Source organism: Pistacia vera, unplaced genomic scaffold (assembly GCF_008641045.1).
Source record: "Pistacia vera cultivar Batoury unplaced genomic scaffold, PisVer_v2 Contig562, whole genome shotgun sequence".
Lineage (NCBI taxonomy): Eukaryota > Viridiplantae > Streptophyta > Magnoliopsida > Sapindales > Anacardiaceae > Pistacia > Pistacia vera.
Window position 1 is genome coordinate 339,082 of NW_022196404.1, and position 11,754 is coordinate 350,835.

Below are 11,754 nucleotides of genomic sequence, written 5' to 3' on the forward strand. Positions count from 1 at the left end.
ATCAAATAATTCTTCTAATAAAATTGAAATTACAATGCATGATTATCAACAAATTAATCCACAAGTTATTTAATGCCAACTTAACACAAAATCTATTACCCAAATTACAATTACAAATTTAATAAAAGGACAAAGAAAACAGCCAACTTAATACTAATACAATTTTTTATCTTCATGCCAACTTCATCACACCGACTTCACTGTATTTACTTCCTGGACTGAAGTGCGAGCAGGGTTTTTCATTCTCAAGTTAAAGCTTGCCTTTATGCTTCCAACCTGCAATTTACAAAATACAAACTTTAAGTTTAGAATTTATGCTTCTTTAATTATTCATCCCTAAAATTTAATTCAGCCTACTAATATATAAAGACAACATTATGTTAGCAACCTCTAAAATATCCAACCAATGTTAATGGATCCAAAACAACAAGTATACAACCAACAAAGTCATACTCATAAATTAAAACACTTCTATTTTTCCAATCAAACAAACCAGTCCCACCAATTGGCTGGATTTTCCCACTTCAACAATCAACACACTACACAATGCAACATCAAATAACCAGAAGGCAATGAAAGCATAAAAGCAAATCCCTCAGTGGAAACTAAGATTAAGAGCATAAAAGCAATGAAATGTTAAAGCCAATCAATCCAAAAAAAAATCCTGTTGCAATCAGAAAATAAAGAAAGGCAGGGAAAAAAAAATGAAGCACATCCCTCAGTGGAAACTAATATACTATATGGGGAAATGACAAAAAGTAAAGCGAAGTTCAAACAAATCAGTAAAATCAATGTTTCCTAACGGGCAACATCCAAATTAAATGGAAGCTTGCATCACTTTCTATACATTGAATCATCAGAAGTTCAAACATGTTCATGTATTTGATTACAAGTCTAAGATGTACCTATCAGTCATCCATGAATGTGCCAGTACCAAAGCCGTCTTACTTTAATGTTTTGTAGTTGTAGAGGTATACTTCAAAGATACTAAACGCCATAAAGAAAGGGTAATTTACTCACCAAGTAATTAAATAAAATAATAGGCTCCAGAATATCTTTTGTAATTGTGTATGATAACAATCAGAAACATTGCTCATGAGAGTAACATAAACAGACATTTGGCATATCCTCAACCAAAATAAATGTATATTGGAAAAAACTAAAGCTATAGATTATTATGTTAATCTACCACTAGATTCTATTACTGCCAGAATATATCAATCAGAAATATGGGAAAAAATTTTATACTAAGCACAGTGGCCATCTATCTCCAAACGGCAGAAAGGAAGCAGAAAACAAACCATTTTTTTCTTCACTGTCCTGTAGCTTTATATAATTACCATTACAAATCAATCAAAATATCATTCTATAACCCATCACTGATAAGATTACCAAGTGCAGAAAACTGATTATACAATCAACTCATTACCAAAATTTTGATTTTATAATGGAAAACACTACAATTTCGAAAGGGAAAAAGAAAATTCAGCAAATCTAAAGAAATTTAAAAACCCATTTCTTGGTATTTACCAGAAAAAAGAAACCAACCACTACAAAAAATTAGGGATTATTTGTACTTACGATATGGAGATGGAAGGTAAAAGAAGAGATGAGATATGGAGATGAATAAGAATATGATTATTTGTACTTACGATCGATTTGGGGCTTCAATTAGGGATTTAGGAAAGGAACTAACGATTTGGGGCTCCCTGATTCCAATGTTGATGACGATCTTGGCTTTGATGGTGGAAGGAGTGAGTGAGAGAGATGGCGATGGTGAGTTGGTGACTGTAAGTGAAGACTGAAGAATGAAGACGGCGATGGTGAGTAACTGAGTCGTGAGTTTGTGACTGTCGAGAGAGACTGAGAGAGTTTGAGTTTGAGTTAAATTAAAATTGTAGGGTTATTGGGTTATTTGAAATTTGAAAGGGGTGTGCATAAAAATCAAAACGGCGTAGTTTTAGTAAAATCCGGATTGGATACGGATATCCACTTTTTTTACAATCCCGATCCGGTATCCGATCCGGATTTTCGAAAATTATGATCCGTATCCGATCCGAATTTTCGGATATCCGATTTTTTCGGATCGGATCGGATCGGATCGGATATCGGATTTTTTTGAACAGCCCTAATTCAAATAGCACTTCAACAAGGCCATAAAGTGATGGTAGAGTTCCTAAGTAAAATCCAAGGACCCTTAGAAGAAATAGATAGTAACAAATCATCTTGTAAGTATGATCTATTCTTGATACTTTCTAATTACATATTTACTCGATCATCTTAATTTTGCTATTAATTTCCAACAAAATATTTTATTTTTCTTATATTTTTTATTCAATTAATATAATATATAAAATAATGATGGATACAGCAATTGAATCAACAAATGGGTCATCTGAAGAAATAGTTGGGAATGTGGCATCTCATCCCCTTACAAACCAGGCTGGTATGTTTTCATATTATCTTGGAAATCATTTTTTATATATTTTTTAAAGATGTATTCTTTTAAATATCATTTCCTTTTATTTATTTGAATATTTTTAATAATGTCTTGGTTTCCTTAAACAAAATGAACAATTTGTTTATTGTAATAGTATAAGCACATAAGAAGTACTGGGCATTAAGATAGGAGATCATCGTTGACAGTGTGAAACTATAAATATTTGACAATATATGTACTTTAAACTTCTGTGCTGGCTTAAGGGCTAGGCCTCTTAGAAAAATATATGCTTACAAATTCTTTATATTTAATCCATTTTCTTTTTTGAATTAAGAAAAAAATATTTTTTATTTTTTAAAAATAAGGGCTACTCAATATTATTTGTTTTCTTATTGTATATTATTGATGACTAAATTTCTTTATTTATATCCTTCCTTTTATAATAAATATTATCCCTTAAAGATTATTTTCTAATTAAATGTTAATTAAATTTTCTTTAAACTTGTAAGTGCAGAATTGTGACTTTTCGTTCCCTTCTATGAATAGTAATAGAAGGAAAAAATCACATTTGCTTCTTTTTAATTTTTTTTTTCCCTCCATAATATCCTTTCAATACTATATTCATTCTCTAATGCGAATATTAAAAATTTCAGGATGTCCTTATATACTTGATAATTTTCATACATACACATATTAGTATCAAAGCCTAAAACTATTTTATATATAACAAACTAATATATATTTGTTTGCCTACAGTTTTAATCAAATTTTATAGGATGCTGTTCTCTTAATAATAAAGTGCTAGTATATTTGATAAAGTTACACATACTAAATTTTGATGATTATTTATTTATTTATTATTAAGCATAAGAACGCCTAAATTAACTTTCCTTTAGATGGCCATGCTAATAAGTATAGTAATTAGTAAGCAGTATTTGTGAATCTGTGCATGAGCAGAGGCTGAGTTTTTCATAGTATATGAGCTAATTGAAAATCATTTTATAAATTTTATTTCTACTTTCTGGTAACTCCTTTCTCTATAAAAGGTTATATTTGGTATTAATGAAAGTATATAAAATTAAAATGAAAATGAAAATGTTTACAACGGGTTTATTGAATAAATGTGCATATATTAATCACTCTTTTTATATAAATATTAATTACTCTATCAATTTACATCAAAATCAATTTGAATGAATTAGTTTTTTTTTTTCTTATATAAAATCTGTTCTTGTTTTTCTTTTACAGATGATCCAAGGATAATAAAAATTCACAGAGTATTGTTATATGGTGCAATGTACGATTACTGGAGTGTAATTTATAGAGAGATTTTTAAGGGAGATCCATTTAAAAATTCAAAATATTTAACTGCTAAGATATCAAAGGGCGGGAACATCGCTCTCCACATTGCAGCTAAGAACAACTGCATTGAGTTTGTCAAAGAACTAATAAAGTACATGCTGATAGAAGAATTGGCTATTAGAAATGATGATGGGGATACCGCTTTTTTACTTGCTGTTGAAAATGGAAGCATGGAAATTGTGAGCACAATGTTTGAGAAGAATAAAGGGTTATCAAATATACGTGGATATTTAGATGATTTACCAATTCACCGAGCAGCCAAGTTGGGCCATAAAAAGATGGTAGAGTTCCTTTATATGAGAACTGGAGATTACTTAAATGACGAGGATTACATCAAATTGATTAACAATCTAATAAGAAGTGGTTTATATGGTAAGTATGCACTATGCCTTATATTTGGGCAAATTAATTTTAAGGATATGACTAGGGAAACCTTTTTATTTTTTATTTTTTTACATTTATTCTGTCATAAACCCCTATAATTATTTTTCATTTCAGTATAAAACAAAAACAAACTAAGTAATTGTATATATTTAATCTATGTAATTATTATTGTATCAATTTAATTATTTGAATCTTCTTTGAATTGAATCTATTTCAAGGTTGAATCTAAGTTATCTATCAATTTAATTGTTGTGTAACCAGGCTTAGTGCGGTATTATTTATACATAAGGCCAGAGTTAGTCAGCTATCGTCAGAAATCCAATGGGGAGACAGTATTGCATATCTTGGCTCGAGCACCTAAATTTGCCAATCAAAAACAGGGAATTTTTAAGAGATGGTACAAAGGTTAGTCTCTCTACTTTTTACAACCTTAAAGCTTGTCTTGATTAGTCATATTGCTCAATGTCTTGGCTTGTACATTCTATATTTACATTGCAATTTGACACTATGATTATTATTTTATTCAGTTAAATGATTCTTCAACATCAACTGTTGCACTTTCTTATTTTATATTCTTAATTTACTACAAATCATTTTATACGTTTTCACTTTCATTCTTTCTAATCTTTACAAGATACGTCTTTCTTCAAATTGAAAGATATCTGAAGCCTCAATTTGTCTGTAAGCTAATTAAATTGTGTTGGCTCACCAAACTCGTAGGTTCAGATAGCGAAAAGGTCCGCCATGGCCATGACCGAAAGTTGCCGCCAGAAGCACTTGAATTAGTCAAATGGCTTTGGCAACAAATTAGTCATTTGGATGAAGATAAGATTTCAGAAATTATTGACTACCCTTGGCCAATAATGTTTACTGCTGTCAAAGAAGGAAACATTGATTTTCTAACCATTCTTGTTCGTGAATGTCCTAATTTGATATTGAAAGTTGACCAAGACAATTATAGCATATTTCACATTGCTGTTTTGAGTCGTCAAAAAGAAATATTCAAACTCATTGACCATGTAGGTCCAACGGTTAAGAAATTAATACTTGAGATCAAAGATGATGAAGAAAACAATATCCTGCATTTGGCTGGAATGATGTCACCACTAGAACGGCTCAATAATGTATCAGCGGTAGCTGTCCAGTTGCAGCAAGCGTTGTATTGGTTTAAGGTAAATATTTGCAGTTTTGTTTTGTGCATAGAAAACAAATTTTTTTCCTGAATAAGATTTTTATATCAATAAATGTAGGAAGTAAGTCAGATTGTGGATCCAAAGCCAGCAAAAGCTAAAAATACAAATGGGAAAACTCCTAGAGATATATTTTATGAGAAGATCACAGCGATAAAGAATGAAGGGGAAAGTGGATGAAGGACACTGCAAATCCATGCATGATTGTGGCAACACTTATTACCATCGTGGGTTTGTCTGCACCTTTTACAGTGCCAGGTGTTACCAGAGAAGAGACGGAGATTACTAACTTCATTCAGAAACTTTCCTTCAGGATTTTTGTCATATCTGATGCAATATTGCTGGCATCATCAGCTGGTTCTATACTAACATTCTTATCCATTCTCACTTCACGATATGCAGATGAAGATCTCCTTTATGTGTTGCCCAGAAAGTTGTTGTTTGGATTCTCATCACTTTTCTTGTCAATAGTAGCATTGATGGTAGCGTCTTGTGCAGTTATGTTCTTTGTCTTCAAAGATGGAGGGATGTTAATTCCTGTTCTTGTTAGCATGATTGCTTCCTTGCCTTTCATTGTGTTCACGATGCAACAGTGCCGACTCCTTTATGATGTAGTGCGCTCCAACTTTGAAAATAGGTTTTCTTTGCAGGACGGTAAGCTCTCTCTTTTCGACGCTGACGACGAAGAGAAATCATGGAACCTTAAAAAGTGAGAACTTTCCTGAGCAATGATGGAACTTTCTATATTATAGGTTCTTTTGAGAATGCTGGTACTCTATATTATAGATTCTGTAGTTATTAACTTATTGTAGGTTCTTTTATTATTGCTTGTACTTATATGTTTATGACTTATTATAGGTTCTTTTATTATTGCTTGTACTTTATATTTATTGGTTTTTTTATTGTTGAAGAAATATGTGCTCTATAAGATATTCAATTTCCATTTAATAATAGTTTATATCTATCAATTTATGCTTGTTTTTAATGGGTAAGAAGAATCTTATATCCAATGTTTTAAGACCCAACCGGGTCTTAACCTGGTTAGGGACCCAGGTCTCAGGTTGTTTAACTGCTGACATCAAGGTGACATAATAAAAAATTTAAACTCTAAAAATTAGTTGGGCTTAAATATGATTTTAGAAAAATAAAAAATGAACTGAAACTCTAATTAAGCTGTTAATAATCAAAGCAAAAAATAGATTAAAGACGAATAAATTAATTAAATTAAAATTGAATTGAATAAGAAAAAAAAAGTTAAGAGGGAGGAGTCAACTTCTGGAACTTAGAAATTAGAATGAAGAAAATAATTTTAATAAATAGACTAAAATAGAATTTTAATTAAAATAAATATGAATAAAATAACTAATATTCAAATTATCCAATTAATAATAAATAATATTAATATAGAAAAACGTGGAGAAGAGAATCTAAAAATCTTGTCCTGTACCTTATCCTTATTCCTCTCTCTTTCTCCAAAAAAATCACAACCATCCATTTCTGCAATGCAGACACATCTCTCATAGTCTCACATCCAATCAAACAAACTCTTCTCTATTCACATTTCAGTCATCAAACAAACATTTCCTCGATTCCAATTCATCATCATCATAAAAAATTTTAATCATAATCATAATAAGAATCCAATGGAGAACCCCCATCAGTCTTCCTCATACCCACGACAGCGGTATTCAAGTTTTCAAAATATAGTGTATTCAAGTTCCCATTATCAACAGGGCAATAAAATACAAGTTTCTGGAATCGACAACACAATGAACACATGGTGAGAACTGAGATGAAGTGAATCAAGATGAAATGAAACACAAACCTCGGCGGATGGCGACTATAGTGCAGCCGGCGATGGACGATTTTGGTACACAAGATGGCCAAAGTTTGATTGTAGATGTTGACTACAAAATTGTGAAAATTGAAAGGGATTTACAATTTACCATGTAGGAAATGCATTGACTCGATTTTGGCACAAAACTGATTGGACAGCGGGTCGGTCTAGCTGCAGTTCAAAACGGGTGAAGTGTTATCTCCAGTTTTTCACCCTGATCGACCGGTTTAGTGGTCGATTCTCCGTTTGACTGGTTAAATCGGCCGGGCCGGATTTTAAATCATTGCTCATATCCCTTCCCTATTGACCTATATATATAGATTGTCGATTTTGAAAAAGATCTGTAAGGAGTTTAAATCTTGACTTTTGAGTGCCTGCGTGCCAACTTCTATGATATATATCTCTTGCTCATTTTTTAGTTTTGGGCCGGGTGGGCAAAACCAGTTAATCAAACCGAACCAATCATTTTTCGAACCAAGCCGAAAAAACGGTTCAAAGTAGAAATCCAAATTGAAAAAAAAACCAATTTACTGCATGAACTGATTTTAAACCGAACCAGATTACCGGTTTTGAGCTAGTTTTCAAATAAAAAATAATTTAAAAACACAATCTGCAACTTTATGCAATCCCATCCAGCTCACAATCTTTACGACTCCTATATTACTCGAACACACTCAATGTCAAGTCACATTTCTTGTAAAACCCTAAACGGCTAATCCCTTAACAATACCCAACATATCAAAACTCAAAGCATCAATATTTACATCTGGGTTTTTGTTAGAGTCATGAAAATAACTATTTAGGTGATTTAAATATCCCATTTGTAAATAAGATGAAATTATATCGAGACAATTAAAGAGTTCATGAAAAATCACACTCTAAATCATTCTTACAATTTTGCATGTTTTAAATAAAATGTGAGATTGAGTAAGTTGATATTAGGGTGTTATTTATTAATCAGGTTTGATGTTCTCTTTTTTGTACTGTTTAGTGGTCAAATTGATAGTTATGTTTGGGGTTAATTGTCACTTTTTATTTGTGTAGGGACCAAACAAAATTTCCACATTCACTATATAAGGAATGTAATTATAATAATATATATGTTCTTTCATTATTGTTTGTACTTTCCACTTAAATTTTGTGGAGAATGTTGTTATATAGGGAAGGGCAAGGGCCGAGGACCCTTGTCTTTGGGCTTAGCCTGGAAGCTTAAGGTGATTCCCCGAATCCAGCCCCTCCCTGAATCGAGGACTTTCAGGATTGATTTTGTATTTTTTGTGCTGTTTACTGGTCAAATTGATAGTTATATTTGGGGTTAATTGTCACTTTTTATTTTTGTATGGACCAAACAAAAGTTTCCACATTCTCTATATAAGGAATGTGATTATAATAATATTTATGTTCTTTCATTATTGCTTGTACTTTCCATTTAAGTTTTGTGGAGAATGTTGTTATACAGGGATGGGCAAGGGCCGGGGACCTTGTCTCCGAGCTCGGCCTGGAAGCCCAAGGGGATTCCTTGAATTTGGCTCGTCCTTGAATTGGGGACTTTAGGGAATTCCCAAGTCCAACCAATGGGATTTCAGGGAGTCCCCAAATAAAAAAAATTAACAAAAAAATCTTTATAATAAATCAAATGATACACTTAGAAAAATTCAAGAAAAACACATCAAAGGAAATCGGCCCTAAGCCGGTGACCAAAACTCGAGACGGACAACGGATCTGGAGTTAGAGTTGTTGCATAAGATTTCCTTGCATATATTCGAAAAGCTCCTCAAGAAGCGAGCGACGCATAACTTAAAGCAAATTTGGATTTTTATGACAAGTTCGATTAGGACGATCGAAATGTAAGACGCGACGAAATGACTCTAGAGGAATGTTAACAAAAAAAAAAAAAAATTTTTACTGATGGGGATATACCAAAATATTTTTATTAATTGAGGAGTTCGATTACAATCTAACCAAACAAAAAAACAAAAAAAAAAAAAAAAAAAAAAAAAAAAAAAAGGGGGAGATATAATGATTTTTAGGCAGGTGGAGGAGCAGGGATGTCATCTTTGGCCAGACCAGGGAGCTCGTCGCCGATTGGGAGAGACAGTTCCTCGATCGAAGGAATGGTAGCGACTTGTTCAAGGTTGGAAGCCTCGCCTGGAGGAAGATCAACAACTCTAGAGGGAAGTGTAGCCAGAGGAGTTGGATCTTCGACTTCTTGATTGCTTATGGTCAGTCTCCCTCTACCTTTCTCGACTTCTTTTTGGCCCTCGCCATCGGCCTCGAAATCATTCTAGTAGACGTAGGCCATTCCTTGAGCTTTGGTCTTCATCTTGTCGACCTCTCTCTGATAAGCTGGCAGAAGGAAAGAGAAGTAGATCGAGGGGTGAGCTTCCCACAACTTCAGCACCAGGAAGACCAACGTCTCCCAGGCTCAAGTGGTGGTGGCCTCATTCAGTTCCTCGATCTGAAGCCTGAGTTGCATGGCCTCAGCTTTGGCCTTTCGTCGACCTTCTGCATCCTTAGCAAGGTCGAGCGAGGCTTGCTTGAACTTGGCCTCCTAGTCCGAAGTAGTTTTTTGATTGAGGAGGACTCGAAATTCCACTTATTGTTGGTACCCTGCTATTGTGCCAAACTTTTCTCTGCCTTGGTTGCTTCTGCATTAGCCTTAGCTTGCGCGGCCTCACTGACCTTGATTTTGTCAAGGAACTTCCTTTCTTTGACCTTAAAGGCTGTCATCTCCTCTTTGAGCCACTCGAACTCAGCCTACTTTGTTTCCTTCTCCTTCTCCGCAACCTCAACCCTAGCCAGAGCATCCTCTTTTATTGTCTTTACTAATTGCCACCCTTTATGAGTGCCCTCCAACGTGAGATAGCACTCATCGTAGAGAAGCCTACTCGCCATGGCAGCTTAAAAAAGATAGGATGCAAAGTCAGTAAGAAGTAATGATAGAATGCAAATAAAAGAAGGAGGCAAACTACTGGTACCTTTGTCGTATAGGTGCACACCCAAGCCAACATCTGGGTGGGAGACGAGTCTCTAATGCCCATGAATGTTCACGGGGTGATGTCATCCCTGGTGGCTGCGGCCCCAACGCTGATATGGTCAGGGCGTTGGTCAATCAAAGCATTAACCGCAGCTCAAGCCATTTCGTCCATTTTATTACCTGCCTGTCGAGACGAGCAGGACTTACTTCCCCTAGTAGTGGCAACCTTACCCATGGGAGCAGACTTCTTCTTAGCCAAGTCCTTGGCCTCGGATATCTTTATGTTGCTAGCCAGCACAGCAACCTCTGAGCCCCCTTAAGGGTCGGCCACTTTCTATTTTCCCGAGCCCTTTGAGGCTCGATCGACTTTTTTTTTGCCCAAGCCATTATACTGCTCGGGCGCCTTCTTCTTTCCCAAGCCTATAGTTAGCTCGGTGTTTTCTTTGACATCCTTTTTTTGGACTCGGGTACACATTTCCCTCCAACTAACTTCAAGGAAGTCGTAGGCTTCTTCACACTTGGGTCTTCCCCAAGTTCACTCTCGCTGCACTTCGCGCTAGCAATAATAGTGGGCTACTTCATCGCCAAAGCAACTGACACTTTCTTGGCAGCCATAGAAGTTGCCACCTTCTTCTTAAGGTCATTTGGTTTCTCGGCCCATATTTCTACAAAAAGAGAAGCAAACAGTAGGTGACCTACCTACACAACAAGAATAAGTGCAAACAAGCAATAACTTACCTTTCTCAAGAATTGTAAAGAAATTGGCGTTATCCTCACAGAAGCCGTACACCCTTAAGTGAGGAAGCGAGATGATCTCAAGGATGTTGTGTTGTCTATCGGAGAGGTCGTTGAAGTGTTAAGAGTCTCTGTAAGCTCGCAGTAGGGAGATAGTTCTGTTCGACGTTAATTGCAAAGCAAAGAAGCTTGGTTAGCTTAAACATAAAGTTTGAAAGCGATTTTCCCACACATCGAGGGTTAAAGTTTTACTCGTTTCTGAAGTAACAACACCAGTCTCCTAGGCCTCATAAAAGAAAAATTGGGAATCCCAATGCGAGACCTTTTTTGGGACGTCAACCAGCCTGTTGAAATGTACCTTCCTCGCCCTGGAAAGGTAATACATCTGGTCTTACCCTTTCTTTAATCTATACAAGTGGACAAGCTCCTCAATGGATGGCTTGCCCAACTCAGTGATCATATATGCTATATATAGACCTATGATTATGACGTATGAGTTTGCGGATAGTTGGAGAGGAACGATATCGAATTGTCTCAAAATCCTATCAATGAAATTGTGAGGGGTAATAGATATCGCCCATCTCAAGAGGGTCTCAAAGGTCGCCACCCATCCGGGTAGGGGATTCTTCTAGGAAAAACTCCCCAAAACTATCAAATTAAGTTGCGGCGCATAAGTTTGTCTTATGCGCCTTAGATCCTAGACGTTAATCGAGGATTGTGGTTCCTTCCGCAGCCTATGAGGTGAAGACCACTTAGACTGAGCCAACTCCATCGAAGCGCAGTCGGACAAGCCCGACACGTCAAGCTCCAAGCTCTACGCGACGATTTC

General features: G+C 35.1%; 2 protein-coding genes across 2 annotated transcripts; both read left to right on the forward strand.

Annotated features, from left to right (window-relative positions):
- Window positions 1–2,361: 2,361 nt before the first annotated feature.
- LOC116108332 lies at window positions 2,362–5,556 on the forward strand. The gene is made up of 5 exons (XM_031394580.1): window positions 2,362–2,446; window positions 3,689–4,174; window positions 4,448–4,591; window positions 4,907–5,358; window positions 5,437–5,556. Exons 1-5 carry the CDS (start codon window positions 2,362–2,364, stop codon window positions 5,554–5,556), a joined length of 1,287 nt encoding a protein of 428 aa, XP_031250440.1.
- Window positions 5,553–6,089, forward strand: LOC116108333. The gene has a single exon (XM_031394581.1). The coding sequence runs from the start codon at window positions 5,553–5,555 to the stop codon at window positions 6,087–6,089; it is 537 nt and encodes a 178-aa protein (XP_031250441.1).
- The last annotated feature ends 5,665 nt before the right edge of the window (window positions 6,090–11,754 follow it).

Excerpts from the sequence above, each read along its gene's own strand:
- LOC116108332 (XM_031394580.1), top strand. The coding sequence starts at position 2,362 with ATGGATACAGCAATTGAATCAACAAATGGGTCATCTGAAGAAATAGTT. Across the intron at positions 2,447-3,688 it reads TCCCCTTACAAACCAGGCTG|ATGATCCAAGGATAATAAAA; the intron begins GTATGTTTTCAT and ends TTTCTTTTACAG. Across the intron at positions 4,175-4,447 it reads AATAAGAAGTGGTTTATATG|GCTTAGTGCGGTATTATTTA; the intron begins GTAAGTATGCAC and ends TTGTGTAACCAG.
- LOC116108333 (XM_031394581.1), top strand. The coding sequence starts at position 5,553 with ATGAAGGACACTGCAAATCCATGCATGATTGTGGCAACACTTATTACC.